Raw genomic sequence first — 20,535 nt, 5'->3', positions numbered from 1 at the left:
TAGTTTCCTTTCCTATTTTTACCCAACACTATTCAGCCCATGGACATATTGTAAACAGTTGTATTTTCTTTAAATATTTAATTATGGGGTATTAGAGTTTAATAGCTCAACTCTTTGGGCTAACACTAACAAAACAATGGGCATATGTACTTTTGTTTTTATCATCAAGACAATACTTGACAGTGTTCAGCACTATTACTGCTTTTTAAGGCACACATTTATTCTGTTCTTTAGTTAAATAATTTAGTTGCTTTTTGTTCTTTTTTGATCCTATGTTAGGTACCCAAAGGCTACATATGATTTACTACTTTTAAAAATAATAGTACCCTTATTTTAATAAGTAACATTAAATTCTTAAATATTCATAAATTAGTACAAATTACAAGTTCATTTCTCAGTGTTTGGAAATAACAAAAACACCTACCTTCATGAAAAAATTATTAAATACTTGGCTTTTAATAACTAAATTATGTGGCATGATTCACAGTTTATTAAAGACTTAAAGTATCTGTTTTTTAGCAAATAATAATTTGTGACTCCCATAATATACTGATTTAAATATCTCGCACTTGATGGTTAAAACAAAAGTAACCTGAGAATTACAGTAGTTGAATGCTTAGCCACTATCAAATAAGCAAAAGTCTTTTACTTCTTTATTTGTATTGCCCTCTACTGGCAGATCAAGAAAGAAAAAAACAGCCACCTAATTTCTAACCTGACCCTATTCATTGATTACAACCCCAAAAGCTATAGACATTAAACTGTACAAGATCATAGGCAATCACTTATAAAATGCAGGGGTTTTTTTCATCTGTTAGGTATAAATGAACCCATAAACATTGAATAAATTTTTGTCGAATGTTAATAAATAGACCATTAGTGCTATGCACTATCAGGAACAAGAAATTTTTTCTGATTAAGTTATTAAATTCATATTTTTTTAAAACATTACCTATCTTTCTTCACCTCCCACCCTGTATCCAGAGCAGGGTGATTATGACTACTCTTTTTTTTTTTTTTTTTGGTGAGGCAGTTGGGGTTAAGTGACTTGCCCAGGGTCACACAGCTAGTAAGTGTTAAGTGTCGGAGTCCGGATTTGAACTTAGGTACTCCTGAATCCAGGGCCGGTGCCTTATCCACTGCGCCATCTAGCTGCTCCATGACTAATCTTTGATGAAGATCAGGCCTGTTACTTCTCTTCGGAATGTTGTATCTGTACTAGTGACAGGGACTAGTCTGACAGCTGTAGTTAGCACGCCACATAAGGAGGCTGACTCTTTAACTGGCTGCCTACCACCCTAGCAATCTCCAGTGTACAAAAGGAATGACTGGAAATTCAGAGCAGATGTAAGAGCACTGACCAGAGACAATTTGTTGTATGATTCTTTTGTATTCTTTTGAGCACTTAACACAAGGTAGGTGCACAATGAATACATGATTGTTTGACAATAAAGGATGACCTATTTCCTTCTACTATCAGGTAAAAGCTATCATTTATAAGATGATTTTAATGAGGCAAAAGAAAACAAGTCTTTCCCAATACACCTATTATTATATATCCTATTTCATCAAATTTAGTTGAAACTGGCCTAATGAAGTCAAAAGCTGTATTAAAAAAAAAAAAGACCCAAATAAGTCTATCCTTATTTCCGTTAGGACAGCACCATCATTCCTGTCACCTAGGTTCACAACCTTGCTATGATCCTCCAGTTATCAGTCTCTTACCAGAATCGATCCTATCAGTTATCAAACCTTATCATCTCTACTTCTACAACATGTCTTGCATCTCTGCCTTTCTCTCCACTTGACTGAGGCTTAAATAACATCTTACTGCAACAGACTCCTAATTTGTCTTCCTGTCTCGTGTTTCTTCTCCATTCCTATCTACCTTCCACAGAGCTGTCAAAAAATTTTCCAAAAGCCCAGGTCTGACCATATCACTCCACTACTCAATCACCTCCAGTAGATTCTTAATTGCTTCTCAAAATATAAAGTCCTGTGTTTGTTAAAAGCCCTTCACAACCTAGGCCCGACGTATCTTTCCAGCTCGGTTACATATTATTATTCACTATGGTCAAACCAAACTAGCATATTTACTGTTTCTCACATGACGCACTATTTCCTATCTCCACATATTTGCCCCCTCATATCTAAATGCACTCACTCCTCAACTCTACCTCTCAGAAACCCTAGAAGCTTAGAATTAGGACTCAGCAGAAACAATACCTTTTATGTGAAGTCTTTTACTAATTAATTTCTTCAACTGCTATTTTCTTTCCCACATAATTACCTTCTATCTATTTCCAAGGATAGTGAAAAAGCAGCATGTTACTGCTAAGCCTCTGTCAGTAATCTTTGAAAGATTGTGGAAAATGTCTAAAATGAACAAAATTTAGCAAGATGGTGGAGTGTTAGGCCTTCACAAAGACCCCGATAAAGCTCTTGGTAGGAGCAAGGAGCAATTATAAAGAAAACCAAAGAGAAACATCTATAAGTTCTTCTAAAACACTCCAGGACTGCACAAAAAGCCTTATAAAGGCCTGTTAGAAGCTCTGAGTAGAGACAAGTCATAGTAGATGGAAGGCCATGCTTGCACAGACCCAAAGCAGGAAACAAGACCAGACTAGCTGCAGACACCAGGGAACACTGTAGCCCAGGGAGTACAGCAGGGTGACCCTCAAGTGCAGAAGCAGGGCCACCCTGAAGTACAAAAAGAAGGTTGTATTGGCCCCCAGTCCCAGGCAGTACCATGAGAGAATAGCAGTCTATGAAAGTCAGGTAGCTCGGGAGGTAGATAATGCTACCCAAAGCTCCGTAAGAAGTATCAGAGGAACAAGGGCCAGGGTGGCAGCTGACCCTTGAGTTTTGCAGGATGTTGTCAGAGGGGCCCCTGAACTTGCCTTCTTGAGTTGCCATATTTTCCAGAAACAATGACTTGGTGTATGAAGGAGGCCCCAAACATGTCAAGAACAAACCCCTGGGCCACCACCACCCCTTGAGATGACATAATTTGTCATTTATACCCCAACCTGGACTTCCTGTGTGTCCTTGGGAGTCAAGACAGGCACCAATCAGTATGCAGCAGACCGAGAAACTGTTCATGCCGCTGGGACTTCTGTAGAGAAGCAAACCATCACACCTTCATAGTCTAGCAGTTCCCAAGGGAAAAGAATGCTCCTTTCGCCATTTTACTTATTCGTGAGTTCCTCCCTTTGGGGGGAAATCAGTCCTCCCCCCATCCCCTGACGGCTGTTTCTCCCCTCCCATGCTGCTCCCATTTAGGAGGAGACTGCTGCTCCTCCTCCTCCCTTTGCCGAAATTTCATAAATATGCAAGTTTCTGTTTGGATTATGAACTCCCTGTAACGGTATAGGGGGTTCCCTATGGATGTTCATTGGTCTTGTAATAAAACCAGTTTCACATGTTTCATGACACTGTGGTTTTCTGTTTAACAAGGTCCAATATCAACGCAATTAACATTTGGCTGGGGCTTCTCAGTACTCAATTTGACATTGTCCAAGGAAAAAGAGACAAAGGAGCAAACACCAAAACCTAAGCCAAGCCTCAGGGCAAATAAGCCAAAACCCAGCAACTCCTATGGAATGTGGGGTCCACTCTTAGTCCAAGTATTCTGACCCAAGCACAGCCTGCCCACACCATCCAAGAAAACAGGAGGTAGCAGTGTCTTACCCAGACGTAGAGTGCCAATCCCGAAATGTAGGCTAAAGATCTGAGCAAACAGAAAAAAAACCATATAATATAATGAAGAAAGATGATGAACCAAGAGAAGCTAAGGGATAAATCCAGAAAAAATAACTCCACAAGCTCAGATAAAGGAACATCCTGGCCACAAGGAGAAAACTATCTTGAAAAAAATAAATGATGACAATAAAGTAAAGGCAAGTACTCACCTGAGCTCTCCCAAAGTTCCCTCCAAACAACTTTAAAATAACGCCTAAAAATGAATTCTGAAGCAGCAGAACTAACAAAAGTTGGGGGGGGGGGGGGAACAACTTTCCAGCCAAAGATAACTTAGAAGGTTGGCAGGAAAGGTCTGTCTCGCTAGGGTGATAGTGTAACACAGTCCGGCACAGACTGCACCCTGGCAAGCTAGAGTAGGCCTTGGGGACAACTGAACCAGCCATAGTGGCTTCTCATCAAACAGAGAGTAAGAGAGTTGGACAACTAGTCAGAAGGAGATTACAGGGCAACCTCTGCTGGCTTTGAATGCAGGATTCTGTTGCACTGGCCATACACAATTCTGTGTTGCAGTCCCAGGCAAGGAAGAATACCAGCCCACTAGAACACGCAGCCATAGGAGAGTGGGGATTCTGCTCACAGTTCCACGATGGAAAAGAATGTTTGTAGTCACTAAGAGTAGAGGAACGGCAAGGAGAGCAGTGATGACACCTCTATTTAGATCTTACCACCTCGGAAGAACTGAAAACTTATAGAAGCCCAGAATTAGCTCCCAAAACAACAGCAAGACTGAAGCCTGGGACAGTGCCCCACAACCCCCAGTCCCAGCAGAGGCCAATTTTAACATAAAGTTAAAAGCCAAGAAATAGGCTGGGAAAATGAGCACACAATTAAAAAAAATAATAAAATAAAGGAGCTTGACCATAAAAAGATCCTATGCTGACTGAGAAGGTCAAGACACAAACTCACAAAAAAGACAACAAAGTCAAAACAGCTATATTCCAAAGTCTCAAAGAAAATTGTGAATTGGTTTTAAGTCCAAAAAGAATTCATGGAAGAATTCAAAGTGGATTTTAAAAATCAAATGAGGGGGCAGCTAGGTGGCGCAGTGGATAGAGCACTGGACCTGGATTCAGGAGGACCTGAGTTCAAATCCAGCCTTAGGCACTTGACACTTACTAGCTATGTGACCCTGAACAAGTCAACTTAACCCCAATTGCCTCACCCCCCAAAAAAAAATCAAATGAGAAAGGCAGAGAAAAAATTGGGAAAAAAATGAAAGTAATGCAAGAAAAACATGAAAAATAACTAACAGGTTGGTAAAGAAAGCACAAAAAATACTGAAGAAAATAACACATTGGAAAATAGATTTGGGGCAGCTAGGTGGCGCAGTGGATAAAGCACCAGCCCTGGATTCAGGAGGACCTGAGTTCAAAACCAGCTTCAGACACTTGACACTTACTAGCTATGTGACCCTGGGCAAGTCACTTAACCCTCACTGCCCCCCCCCCCACAAAAAATGTTGTGTGTGCAGGATAGGTAAGTGTGTAGTCATAAGTAAAAGAAACTCCAGCATCAGAGGCTGGGGTATATGGGATAATTAAGAGGAAAAAAGAATTTAAAAACCTACAATGGGGGCCGGGCAATAGAAAGACGCATCAGAATAAAAGTGAATACTTAAATGATAAATGACTAGTACTGAGCGAACTCCTTTTCTTGCACTTTTTCTATGTACTGAAAAATGTGGAATGCAAAAAGAAGGTAAAGTACGAGAGAGATAAAGTATTTACTGGGCATATAGTATGTGCCAGCAACTACACCAAGCCCAGTGGACACAAATAGAAGTATCTTGAGAAGCAAGTGATGAAGCAAGATACTGCTTCAACTGAAGAAAATAGTTGGAATGTGGAGGTAAGGGGGGTGAATGGGGCAGGGCAAAAACACATAGATTAATCTAGAGAGTGAAGGGTAGAATGAAGTAAACATGGTCTGAATACCTCATTAAATAGTGGTTTGGTGGTTAAAGGGACAGAATGGAGGGAAACACACAATTAATAACCATAACCTGGGCAGGTGGGTGACACAGTGGATAAAGCACCAGCCCTGGATTCAGAAGGACCTGAGTTCAAATCCAGCCTCAGACACTTGACACTTACTAGCTGCATCACCTTAGGCAAGTCACTTAACTCTCACTGCTCTGCCAAAAAACAAAAACAAAACAAATAACCATAACCTTGAATACAAATGGGATGACCTCGCTCATAAAATGTTAAGAGGATAGGAAAAAGAACTAAAAAGCAAAATTCAACAATGTTATCTACAAGAAAGTCATCTGAAATAAGAAATTTACACATAATTAAAATAAGGTTAAAACAAAATCTATTATAGTTCAAGTGAAATTTAAAAAATCAAAACGATCATCATTTCAGACAAAAGTAAAAACAGAAATAATAAGAGATAAGTGGAGAAAATAAAATTGCATTATGCTTAAAAGTATTTTAGTTAACAAATAAATTTCATAACAAATAACATAGCAAATAAATAGCTAAGGAAATATTAAAAAAATAAATACTGAAGAAAAAGTCAATGTAGTACCCTCTTTCACCACTAGGCAAATCTAACCTCCCCCCCACCCCCCAAAAAAAAAGGGCAAGGAAAATGAACCGGCAATTTTCAAAAGAAGAAAATCAAGCTATCAGAAACCATAAGAAAAAATGCTCCAAAGCACATGTATTTAGAAAAATTCAAATTAAAGCAATTCTGAGGTTCTAATTCATACCTATCAGCTTTGAAAATTGACCAAAAAAAGAACAAGAAAATTACAATTATTGGGGAGATTGTGGGAGGACAGGCCTACTAAAGCACTGTTAATGAAGCTGTGGATTTGTCTAACCATTTCAGGAAAGCAGTTTGGAATTACACTTCTCTGGTCAATTTTGCAAGTATGAGAATTTACAATAGAAATTGTCAAATGCTACAAATTAGGATTTTATCTTCTGTTTTGTTAAATTGCTAAAGTGATAGAGAAAGTGTTTTAATGTCTTAAAGTGATTGAGAATGTTTAAAGTGATAGAGAAATGTCTTAAAGTGAAAGAGAAAATGTGGACTAAACAGAAAAGTGTCTTGTGTGCATTGTTCTAAGAGAGCAAGCTGTTAACATCTACTAGCCTTTGACCCAGTATTACCAACACTTTGCCTAAACCCCAAAGAGATGAAAAAAAGAAGAAAAGGTCCCATATGTACAACAATATTTTTAACAGTTCTTTTTGTTATAGCCAAGAACTGGAAACTAAATAGGTGTGTGCTGCCAACTAGGAAGGAGGTCTGTCTGCAGTGAAGAGTTCCAGGGAACTGTACTTTTGGCACTGTTTAAAATCTCCACTGTGATTTGGATCAATGTATAGATGAAATGCTTATCAAACATGCAGAGGACACAAAATAAGACAGAACAGACAATATATTATATCAGAGCCAAGATTTTAAAAGATTTCCACAAGCTAAGATGTTGGGCCAAACACTCAGATGAAATTTATTAGGGATGGCTGTTTTTTTAAAAATCCATCTTAACATGCCTAACATGCAAGGGGAGTAATGACTAGAGAGAGGTTCCTTTGAAAAAGACATGGGAGTTTTGGTTGAATGAAAGTTCAATGAGAGACAACAATGTGATGTAGTACTCAAGAGCAAATAAGATCTTAGGCTGCAATGGGAAAGTCAATATATAGTAGGATGGAGATGGCTCTCAGTTGAGTATCATATTTTAGGACACTGAATGTAATTGCACTTGTGTTCCCAGCACCTCTCCCAGTGCCAGGCCCATAGTAGGTGCTCCTATGTTGACTGATTACCATATAAGCTGACCAGTGAGCAGATTCCTTTTGCAAAAAAGGCTTTCATGGCATGTGACAATAGTGGAAATTGAGCCTAGATGCATTACAGCTGTCTTCACATATACAAGTTGTCTGTCATATGGAAGAAGCATTTGATTTGCTCTTCTTAGGGTCAGAAGATAGAAATAAGAGCCGAGGGTGGAAGCTCCAGAGGTAGCGATTTAGACTTGGTGCATCAAACAGACCCACTGAAAAGTGAGGTGGGATGGCTTCTTTGGAAATAGCAGGTTCCTCTTAACTAAGGGTCTTCAAGCACACCTGGACCACCTTCCCAATACACAGCAGGTTCTCTCAAGCTAATTCAGATAAAGGGCTGTTTTTTTCCTTTCTGTGAGCCCACAAGGTTTAGTATAGTGCCTGGCATTTAGTAGGTGCTTAATAAATAACCGACTAACTGCTTGGACTAAAGGACCTGAGGTTCCTTACAATCCTGAAATTCTATGATTCAATGAGTGCTGCCAATGAGTCATAAAACCGTCCAGTCCTTTTGTTGTTCAGGCACTTTTTCAGTTGTGTCCAACTCCTTGGGAGCCCATTTGGGGTTTTCTTAGCAAAAATACTGAAGTGGTTTGCCATTTCCTTTTCCAGCTTATTTTACAGATGAGAAAACTGAGGCAAACAGGGTTTTGAGTGATTTGCCCAGGGTCACAGAGCTAGTAAGTGTGTGTCTGAGGTCAGATTTGAACTCAGGTCTTCCTGACTCCAGGCCAGGTGCTCTATCCACTGTACCACCTAGGTACTCCCAACTAAATCCTCAGAGAGATCCTGGTATTCAACTCTTGCCGGAGATAATGTTCTCCATTCTCAATGCTTAAAAAAAAAAAATCACCATTTGCCTTCAATATCTTCAGATGATTTTACCTCTAAATTTAGTGGGGAGACTGAAGTCATTAGACTTTAAGTTCCTCAACTTCCTTCTTCTTCACTCAAAAATGCTGTACTTTACCTACTATCTTATGCACTTTTGCCTGGGGAAGAAGCATTTCGTCTTTCCTTGGGCTAACCCATGTGCCTGTACTCTTGACCATCTCTTTCTGATTTTATAAAAACTACAGATCATAGAACTAAAAGGGACTTCCACTCACTCAGTTATTTCCTCTCTCTTCTGAATATTCAATCTCCTAGCATCCAATGGCTTCTTCCCTCTGCTACAAACACCCTTGCCTATTGTATCCTAAAAATCTTTCTCATAGTTACCTCTTGACCTATCATGCTGTCATTCTCCTTTTCACTACTATATTCCCCCAAAGAATGCCAATGTCCTAACCACGTCCAACTTATCATTGAACCACTTGCAATCTAGCTTCTAATCCTACCAAGTGTTATTTCAAAATGGTCACGACTGTCAATCAACTGAAAAACAATACAAGACCTATTACCCATGTAGCAGGCACCAAGAATATTAAGACAGATTATCAGGCATTCAGTAGCAAGCTTACATTCTTACAGGGAAGATATATGTGTGTTATACATACACACATATACATATATTCATACACGCACGTATACTTAAATATTTATAGAAAATACACAAAATGAATATGATGTAGTTTGGGGGGAAGATGATACTAAGCTGATTTGGGGGGAGAGGAGAGGAATCAGGAAAGGTTACATGTAGAAGATGGTTCTTGAGCCGAGTTTTAAAGAAAACCTGGGATTCCAAGTAGTGATGAACAAGGAATTCATTCTAGCATGAAGGTGAGAGATGGGGAAACAAGTAAGAAGTCTAGAAAGTTAGGAACTGGTCATACTATGAAAAGCTTGAAATGTCATCATGATCATTAACTCCAATGGCCTTATTCTAAGTCCTTATTTTCTGAATTCTCCACAGCATTTGAAATAATTGATTAGCCTCTCTTTCCTGAAACTCTCTTCTCAATCAATCAATAAGCAGTTTTTAAGTACCTGTTTATGTAAGAAACAAGGTTAGGTATTGAGATACAAACACAAAAGTGTAAAAGTCCTAACCCTGAAGAAACTTTTGGCGGGGGGGGGGGGGGGGGGGGGGGTTGGGTGCGCGCGACGGGCGACAACAGTGTTTTATTTTATCTTTGTATGCCCTAGGTGGTTCACAGATGTTATTTATGTTGCACCAAAATGAGTCTCCACCAGTTCAATCAGAGGATATAACATTATTTTTTCAATTAGTTATTCTATATTAACAACACCTCAAAATTAAAAAAAAAAAAACCATTCACACAAATATCAATTCTAAAATGTGGCAATCACTGTACAGATGGCAGTTCAATGTTAAAAGGAATTTAGCACTCAACTACCTCTGAATTCCAGCAAGAACATCTTTCACAGCTGCCATCAATTTCTGTAGATACACGAAGGCCTCTTCAAATGATGCAATCTTTGGAGGACTCAATGTATTACTGGAATCCAAACTCTGGAAAACATCCGTGCTAAGATAAGAAAAGAGGAAAGATTCACGTTACACATTTATGTACATTTATTACAATTTTATGTATTATATGTTTGTAGCATATATAAAAAACTGACTAAGGTTTATTCCTCTATCTCACACAGTACTTACTACCTAAGCTAGAAATGAAGGATAGTGTATAAAACTTAGGGCTGATGAGTACATAGAAAGGGTAAATGAGAAGCCATGCAAAGCCCAGGTAACATACAAATTCTGTTGTTTCCACAGAGAACCTATGGCAAATGGAGCAAGAAAGGGTCATTCACAACCATAGAATAAGAGAGATGAGAAAAGATCCCAGAGGCCCAATCTAATCTAACTCATACCCAAGAGGAACTCCTCCTACACCATACACACACAACAGGAGCTCATACAGTCTCTGCCTACAGACATCTAATAGAACAAGAGTTCTTAGCTTTGTTGTGTCCTGGACCCTTTGGCATTATGGTAAAGCCCAAGGGCCCCTACTCAGAATAATGATTTTAAATGTATAAAATAAAATACTTAGTATTACAGAGGAAACTGATTATACTGAAATATAGTTGTCAAAATATATATATTTTTTTAAATTCATGAATCCAAGGTTAGGCAAACCAACAATAAAGGGAACCACCACTTCACCATTAAGTCCATTCTACTTTTGGACAGCTCTAAGTGTTGGCAAGTTCTTTCTGGTATCAAGCCTGGCCTCTCTACTGCAGATTCTGCACCATGGAGCCAAACAGAAAGATCTGATCCCTTTTCCACATGATAGCCCTTTAGATATTTGAATATATCTATGATGCCCCACTTCTTTCTATCTTCTCCTCTCCAAGGGAAACATTACAAATTTCTTCAATCAACCTTTATATGACATAGACTTAAGGTCCACTCACCATCCAGTTTGTTAATGTCCTTGAACCGTGGTGGCCAGAACCAAACACACACGGAAGATAAAGTCTGACCTCAAAATAGTACACAATTGTCACCTCTACATGCCCTGATCAGATGCCCCAAACTGCAAGCCACATCACACATCTGGTTCATGCTGAATATGCAATTCAAAAAATCCCCAGATCTTTTTCATTTTGGCTTTTTAGGGGCAGGACAATGAGGGTTAAGTGACTTGCCCAAGGTCACACTGCTAGTGTCAAGTGTTTGAGGGCAGATTTGTACTCAGGTCCTCCTGAATCCAGGGCTGGTGCTTTATTCACTGCGCCACCTAGCTGCCTTTCCCATATCTTTTTCATATAGATTGCTGTCTATCCACGCCTTCTCCCAACCCAGTCTGATACTTGCAAAGTTGTTTTTCTGAATGCAAATGGGAGAATTTAGATCGATCTTTATTGAATTTTACCTTATTAAACTCAGCCGGATGCTCTAGTCTGTCAAGATCTTTTTGGATCCCAACTCTGTCATCACTAGCTATCCCTTCCTTAGCATTGCTTCATCTGTAAATCTGGTGAACATGCCTTTATCTAAGTCATTAATAAGAAACAAAACAAGGCCAAGTAGATATCTCTGGTGCAATCAAAAGTAATAGTGGCAGGAGATGACATTAATATAGCACTTTAACATTCACAAAGAGCTTTCTTCACATATATTATCTCATTTGAGCAAGTTATCCAATAAGTCTAGTGCCAATTAGAAGGATAATCCAGAAGACAGAAGTTGCAGAAGCATAACTGACAACACTTGCCCACTGAGTATTGAAAGGGAGAAGAGGGAGCACAGAATAACTCCAAGATTATTAACCTGGATAGCTGGAATGATGAATAGTGACCTACACAGAAACAAGAGAATTCATAAAAAAGTAAATTTAGAGTGAAAAAGGATGAGATCCATTTTGGACATGTCGAGTTCAAGATGCAAATGGCACATCTAGAGAAATATGTCCAAAAGGCATTTTGTGATGGAAAAGCTGAGTTCAAAAGGGAGACTGGGGTGGCTAGATTTGAGTCATTTACATAAATATGAGAGTTCAACCTATGAAAGCTGAAGAGATCCCTAAGAGTAAAATGAGAATAGGGCCCAGGGCCAGGCCAGAACCTTAAGGGAAATTAACCTAAAGGAAGCAGGAGACAATGAACCAGCAAAACAACCACCACAACAACTACCACCACCAAAAAAAAAATGAAAAGGGCTAACCAGAAAATAGAAAAACAGAGTAAAGTGTCAAAGAAGCCCCTCCCACCCCCCAAAAAAGATTATTCAGCAGATACTGATCAACAGAGAGGTGCAGGGAATTGAGGACTAAGAAAAACTGGATTCAGTAGTTAAGAGATCATTGGTAAGCTTGGTTTCATTAGAATGGTGAGGTTGGAAGCCAAATTGCAAAGAACTGAGAAGTGAGTAGGTGGGGAAGCAGTAAAGGCAGACTGCTAATAAATTACTGTAGTTTCTTTATTATAATTTCATTCTTCAAAAGGTACAAGAACAGTAAAGTGACCCTGCCATTTAGAGCTTATAAAAGATAAGGAAATACTGTAGACTTTGAGAGAACAGGTTTCAAAGATTTCAAGGGAGAGGTAAGCAGGATCTTATTGCCTAAAATTCTATAGCAAAAGTTGGCTTGATATGTAAAGGATGGCTTCAAGAATAAATTACTAAAACACAAATTTTCTGATGAGAAAGAAAAGAGACTAAAGAGACTGATAGGGATGCCTTGAGCACTCAATTATCCAACTTGTAATAGCATGTAAAAAATGTGAGAGGGAGAGTAATGGAGAGAATATAAAATACAGAATACAATAAGAATGTCAATAATTCTAAGGTTTAAAATGAAGTGTGAAATGGGTGCTAAGAACTTTCTTATTGTTGTCAATCAAGAGTTTTGAAAACCTATAACTATAGAAAATGGAGTTTATCTAGATACACCCAAGAACTATATGAATCCAACTATAAAACATACTTTGTAGAAATACAGACCTAATAACTGGAAGAACATTAATTGCTAGAGTCATTATAATGAAAATATCTAAATTAACTTATTTATTCAGTATTGTACAAATCATACTTCCAACAGAATATTTTATAAAACTAGAAAAAAATAATAAAATTCATGTGGAAGAACAAAAGAATCTCAAAAGTAATTATGGGGGAAAAACAATAAATAAGGAAGACTTTCAGTATTAGATCTCAAACTATACTACAAAGTAGTAATAATTTTAAAAAAAAATTTTTTTAATTGGTGCTGGTTAAAAACCACTGAGGTAGACTAGATATATAACATGAAGAAGCAAATAAATCAGTATCATAGTGTTTGATGGATTCAAAGGCTTCAGTTACTGGGGGAATGATACATTATTTAACAAAAATTTCTAGGAAAACTATACAGTAATCTGGTTTAAATTAGGCTTAGACCAGCAGCTCATAACACACTGCAAGATAAACTCCAAATCAATACATGCCACAGATACAAGAGGTCACATCAAAAACAAATTAGAAGAGGAAGGAAGAAACTATTTTTCAGATCTATGGATAGGGAGAGTTCATAGAGCACCATACATGATAAAATGGATAATACTGATTATATAAAATGTTTAAAGTTTTTACAAAAACAAATCTGATGCAGCTAAAATTAAAGGAGAAAAAAATGGGGAAAATATTTTCTCTGCATCAAGTTTCTGTGATAAAGGCCTTGTATTTAAGATATATAAGAAACTTTCAAATTTATAAGATTCTTCAATAAATCATCAAAGGATATGAACATACAGTTTTCAAATGAAATCCAAGTTACTGACGAACATGAAAAAATTCTCTAAATCTCTAGTAGTTAAAGAAATGCAAATTAAAGCTACTTTGAGATTACACCTCATACCCATCAGACGGATAAAAATGATAGAAGAAAATGACAAATGTTGTAGAGGTTGTAGAAAACAGATACATCAGTACACCGTTGGTAAAGCTTTGACTTGATCAAACTAAAAAATTAGTTCATTCCGGAAAGTAGTTTGGAACAATGTTCAGGAAGTTGCCAAACTATATACACATACCCTCTGACCCAGCTATACTCGTAGGCTTATATTCCCAAATAAATCAAAGAAAGAAAAAGACCTATTTATAGAAAAATATTCAAAGCAGCTCTTTACATAGTATCCCAAAACTGGAAACTAAAGGTGTAGAGGAATGGCTAAAATAAATTATGGCACAAAAATGTAATAAAATATCACTGTGCTATAAGAAATGATGAAATGGACAGTTTCAGAGGAATCAGGAAGACCTTTATGAACTGACAATAGAAAGTAGTGAGAAGAACTAGAAGAATAATTAATACAATGACAACATTATATTGAAAAATAACTTTGAAAGACTTCAGAACTCTGATCAATGCAGTGATAAACTACAAGCCCAAAAGACTAAAGGCAAAACAAGACACTTGCCTCCTGCCACAAAGCTGATGAATTTAAAATGAAGAATGGGCATATATTATCTGGCATGACCAATGTGGGGATTTGTCTTATTAAACAATGTACATTTATTATGAAGTCTTTCTTTCTCTTTGTATTCTTCCTTCTTTTTTCCCTTTTTTCTTTTTCTTTCACTCTTGGTTCATTGCAGGGGGGTGGGGGACAGCTGAAGGGGAAGATTATAAATCAAAATAAATAAATGACCTTCAGACTGGAGAAGGACAGAGGAAAAGCCAAGTAATTAAAAGCCAATATAAAGAAATAGCAAGAGATTACCTAGATGCCCCCTCAAAGAGTGTAAGACACTAAGCACACATAAGCTACAAACTAGAATACTACAAAATATCTGAATAACTATTCTGATCTTTGATAACTCTTAGAATATGAGAGGTGCCCAGGATGTGGGTTTTCCAATGTCCCAATTTTCAAATCAGGATAGCAGGCAGACTCTTTTCGGTCTAAAGACCAGTCAACCTGATACAGATTCCTGACAACATTCTAGAAACTATTACAAAAGGGATACTTTGGAGTCATGGATTTTTGAGTTAGAAGGACCTACAATATCATCCAGTCCAATCTCTACATTTTATATACTAGTAAAGTAAGGGCAACAGAGATTTTAAACCCAAGGAAACAGTTATTACTAAGAACAAGACTGGTTTCACCAACAATGGCTCACATCTGACAAATCTTATTTCGATTTTGTTAAGGTTACTCAGTTGGATCTCCAGGAAAGTCGAAGTCTTAATCTGATACCTCATCATGGCACAGAGGAGAGCCTGGATTCTCCAGCAAAATTTAAGCTCTGGGAAAAATAGCACATATAAATCTAAGTATAAATAGGAAAAAATAAAAATAAATACAAGGTAACAAAGAAGAAAGGGCACTAGGAATTGGGAAGATCAGGTAAGGTTTGGTATAACACCAAACTTGGTTTGGTTGACATAGACATAAAGGGAGATGTCATAAATAAATCTGAGGACCATGGAACATAATACCTCTCAGATTTATGAATGAGAAGAATTTATGAATAAACAAGACATCGAGAGCACTGTGAGATACAAAATGAATAATTTTGATTACATTTAATTCTTTTTAATTGTATAAATAACATCAACATAGCCAAGGTTAGAAGGAAAGCAGAAAACTAAGGGGGAAAATTGTATAGCCAGTTTCTCAGATAAACATCTCATATCTCAAATAGAGAACTTGGTCAGATTTATAAGAATATAAGCCATTCTCCAACTGATAACTGGTCAAAGGACAAGAACAGGCAGTTTTAATAAGAAATCAAAGCTATATAGTTATACAAAAATGCTCTAAATTATTATTAATTAGAGAAATGCAAATTAAAACAACTCTGAGGTACCACCTCAATTTATCAGATTGGCTAATTTAACAGAAAAGGAAAATAATAAATGCTGGAGGGAATGTGGGAAAACTGGGAAACTAATACACTGTTGGTGGAATTGTGAACTCTTCCAACCACTCTGAAGAGCAATTTGGAATATACCCTCAACCCAGAAATACCACTATTAGTTCTCTTTCCCAAAGTGATCAGGAAAGGAAAAGACCTTATGTGTTCTAAAATATTTATAGCAGCTACCTTTGTGATGGCAAAGAATTAAAAATTGAGAGGATTCTATTAATTAGGAAATAGATGAATACGTTGTAGTATAGGATTGTGGTGGAATACTATTGTGCTACAAAAAATGATGAGCTGGTTGATTTAAAAAAAAAATACGGAAAGACTTGCATGAAATAATGCAAAGTGAAAAAAGCAGAACCAAGAGAATGTTGTATATAATAACAGTAATATTGTTCAAAGAGTAATTGTGAATGACTAAGCTAGTAATATAATCACACATATCAACTTATAAGGCAAAAGCTATCCATCGCTAAAGAAAGAATGGGCATATGTATTGAATGGTTCCAGATATATAACTATATCAACTGTTGGCTTTTTTTTCAACTATTTAAAAAGCTATCCTGTGGAAGAGAGATTGATTATACACGTTCCACTTGGTCCCAGACACTAAAACTGAGAGCACTGTTTTAAGGTACAAAGAAGCAAATTTAGGCTTCATGTAAGAAAACTTTTCTTAAAGTAGGATGGAACAGCCCTAGAAGACACTGAGTGGGTTTCCACTCACCACAAGTCTTCAAAAAAATGTTGTTTGACCACTAGTCATGTATAAGGAGATTTCTGTTCCAGTATGGGTTAGACTGCAGGACCTAGCTGAGTTCCAACTCTAAAATGCTATATTATTTCAAGTAGCTAGGAGCAATAGATAGAAGTTGGAAAGGCAAATATCTGCCTCATATTAAAGTGGTCCGAAAAGTACAAAGAGAACTAATTACTTCTAGAGGCAGCCCAAACATTGGAGGTCTTCGAGTGGAAGTAGGATGAACAATTTTAGGGGATAATACAGAGAACAGTCCTGTACTAGTGAAGACTGGACTATATCTTCTGGCACCTCTTCCAACTGCATGAGTCTAGGAAAAATTTTTAAATTATACACAAAAGAAAATAGTAACAAGATGGGTAAAATATATTATTTACTACATGGTGGAAAAAAGGAAAATGAGAAAACTACCTTTATCACAATCTAATTACACTGAATAGTTATTTTTAATAGGTCAGTGGCAGGGCAAGAGAAACACTAATGCATATCCTTATCCTGAAATAACAGATACCTAACTAGTATAAGAAAATCCCTGCTAAAGTTTAAAATACCTTGCTATATAAACATCCTCTTTGCTAAGGAATAAAATACCAAGTTACCACCTGGTACATATTATTTAGGACTGAACTAAAGTTGCTCAGAATACGAAGATACAACAGAAAACAATAGTGCTAGATAGAAAACTGCTTAAATATTTATATTATTGAAAACTAAAAAACAATTTTTAAAGGTTAAGCTCTATTAAAAACCGACATCCTAAAAAAACAAAACAAAAAAAAAACAAAAATTGATCAACTGATTTTTTTTTTTAATTGGGCTTAGCCCCAACAATTCTTAACTCTAGTCTCACATAGTCAACTGCCCAATGGGGATCTCCAGCCAAGGATGGTAAATAAGCTTATATCTTAAACTCAACATATTGAAAACTGAATAAATCATCTTCCTCACTAAGCTAGTTCTTTTTCCATTTTCTTTCGATGGTATCATGATCTTCCCAGTTACTCAAATTTAAAATTTCAGAATAATTTTTGACTTTTCCCTCTCCCTCACTCACTATCAGTTTCCAAGTAATGTGGATTTCATCTCACAGCACCACTTACATCTCTCCACTCAAATAGCCACTATCCTACCACAAAATCTCATCACCGCTTGCTTAGTCTGCCCCCAGTAACGCCCAATGTTCAATGTACCTTTCACATAGCTGCCAAAATAACCTTCCAAAAGTAACAGATCTGACCATTTCACTCTTTCATCAAATATACAGATACATATTTTACATAGATATAGACTTCAATAACTCATTATTTCTTTAAAAGAAAAAAACAATTCCTGACACTAGCCTTTAAGGACAACTATAATCTGTCTCCAACTTGCTATTCTAACCATATCTGACGTAAATCCACACATTCTATATTCCAGAAAAACTGAACTACAATCCAGTAGTTCGTTACCTTTCTTCTCCATATATATGCATACACATATTTGCCTCTTTATTACTTCTGGGAGCAAAAATCCATTGCATTCCTTGCCATGATTTTTACTGCTACCCTTCCTTTTGACATCCCACCCATTTTTCAAGGGTAGATGCACCCAAATACAACTTCCCTCCATGAAGCCTCCCCTGAATGCTCCAGACTAGAAGTAATTTCTCCCTCCTCTGATTTCAAAGCCCTTGATATTGCTCTTATTAACTTATTCTACTTTGAATTACATTTATCTGTATATACATATATGTTATGTTGAGAGAGAAAATTATTCATAGGAAATTCAGTCACCCAGGATTTATTAAGCATTTGCTAAGCCCTGGAGATACAAAGAAAGGCAAAAGACAACTCTTGTTCTCAAAAGGGTCACAGTCTAATGAGGAAGACAGCATGCAACTATATATAAATATGATACTAAAGAAATTGGAAATAATCCACAAAAGGAAGGCACTAGAATTAAGGGGAACTGGGAAAGCCTTGCATAAGGTAGGACTTGATTTGAGGCTTGAAGAAAGTCAGGAAAGCTAGGAGACAGAGATGAGGAGTGAGAGCATTCCATGCATAGAAAACAGCCAGTGAAAATGCCCAAAGTAGCACAGAAGCCAATGTTACTAGGTCTCAGAGTATGTGGCAGGGTGTAAAGTATAAGGAGACTGAAAAGGTAAGATAATAAAAAGGTAAAAAAGCAGGTTTTAGAGGATTTTATATCTGAAACAGAGAACCAATGTAATTAACTTGAAAGGGGGTTGGGGGTGATAAAATCAGATGAGCACTTTAGAAGATCAATTTGTGTGTGTTGACCTACTGTGATGGACTATATTCTTCTCACCAATGCAATGGTACAAAAGGGTTCCAGGGAATAATTCATGATGGAGGAGGATTTACAAATCCAGGGAAACAAAACAAAAAAAAGAACCGTGGTGTATAGATGCTGAATGAACCATACTATTTCTTTTGTTTTTGGTGCTGTTGTTTTTCTATTTTGAGGTTTTTCCTCATTGCTCTGATTTTTCTCTTGTAACATGACTAATGCAGAAATATGTTTAATATTATATATATATATATATATAAAACCTATATAAGATTACCTGCTGTCTGGGGGAGGGGGGAGGGAGGGAAAAAAATCTGAAATTGGAAAGCTTGTATAAACAAAAGTTGAGAACTATCTTTACATGTAACGGGAAAAAATAAACAAATAAAATACTTTATTAAAAAAAAAAGATCAATTTGACAGTGGAAGATGGACTTGAGTGGGGAGAGACCCAGGGCAAGGGACCAGCCACCATGCTACTAGAGTAGTCTAGGCATGAGGTTATGAGGGCTTGCACCAGGATGGTGGCAGCGTCATAAGAGAGAAAAGAGCATATGAGAAAGATATTGGAAAGGTAGAAACAATAGGACTTGGCAACTAACTGAATATGGGGTATAAGAAAAATGTGTTGAGGATTATAAGGTTGTAAGCAAGAGTCACTGGGAAGATGATGATGCCCTCTCTGGTAATGAAGGTAGGAAGTGCGCAGGTTCTGGGGGAAAGATAATGAGTTCAGTTTTAGACAAGTTGAGCTTAGGATATCTAAGAGACATGAAGTTCAAGATATTAGGTAGTTGGAGATTTGAGATTAGAGGTCAGGAGAAAAGTTATGAATAGACAAATAAATCTGAGATTCATCTGCATAAAGAATGTAAGCTCTCTGAGAAAAGCCAGACTTAAAAATTTTTGTTTCACTCCCAATATCTAGTATCATACATGGTAAGAACTTGATGTCTGATGAGAAACAAAAAGACAGAGAAGAGACTGAGACAGAAAGGAAAGAGCTATAAAAACAACTACTGATGCTAGAGCTCAAATTATCTTTACTAATTTTGGTACCTGTTCAGATATATCGTGGTCCAAACATTCTCTAGGACAGACCAGATTTCTTGATGTCTGTTGGGTTGAGGAAGCTGAGTGCCCAACACTGTTGTATTCTCCTGATTACTGGGCTGGAGCAGTGCATTCTCCTCCTGGTTTTTACATGCTGTGTTCTTTGAAAAAGACTCAATTGATTCTGTAGAATTTGGCTTATGTTTAGAATTGACCTGGGGAAACAAGAATTGCATAAGATGCAGCTAGCTTTGCACTAGCAAGTGTCCAAAATGGAATGCCAACTACTTGTGTCTATTAATGTTATAGTTTTCTGTAGAATGTGATGTTCTTTATTGTTTCTCAAAATATTAACAAGCAGATGCCATCATAAGAATGAATACTGCCTTTTTCCAACTATTTTCTCTTTATTCACATAGGAATACTGATTTGTTTAATGAAGTAACAATAAAGACAAGCAATTTTTACAGTTAATATATACTGATTTCACTATTAACCTGCAAAAAAAAAAGACATGCATCCAGATTATAAACTTAAATAAGACCACAAAATAGCAAAGGCTGGTAATTATACTTCTCATATCCTCAAGACAGAAA

The 20,535-nt window shown here is 37.0% G+C and overlaps 1 protein-coding gene across 5 annotated transcripts in view; it reads right to left on the bottom strand.

The window, feature by feature from the left end:
* The window catches only part of SWT1 (SWT1 RNA endoribonuclease homolog), a 143,266-nt gene that overhangs the window by 60,572 nt on the left and 62,159 nt on the right, over positions 1-20,535 (bottom strand). For all 5 annotated transcript variants that reach the window (XR_006356270.1, XM_044000692.1, XM_044000691.1 and 2 more), the window contains exons 15-16: positions 19,946-20,154; positions 9,866-9,997 (exon numbers count right to left, since the gene is read on the bottom strand). Coding sequence is in view for 4 of the 5 variants with exons in the window: in XM_044000692.1 (XP_043856627.1) it covers positions 9,866-9,997; positions 19,946-20,154 (341 nt within the window). In the remaining variant the exon portion in view is untranslated. The remainder of the gene's footprint in view (positions 1-9,865; positions 9,998-19,945; positions 20,155-20,535) is intronic.

Source organism: Dromiciops gliroides, chromosome 4 (assembly GCF_019393635.1).
Source record: "Dromiciops gliroides isolate mDroGli1 chromosome 4, mDroGli1.pri, whole genome shotgun sequence".
Classification (NCBI taxonomy): Eukaryota; Metazoa; Chordata; class Mammalia; order Microbiotheria; family Microbiotheriidae; genus Dromiciops; species Dromiciops gliroides.
This window is presented reverse-complemented; position numbering and strand designations above follow the sequence as displayed.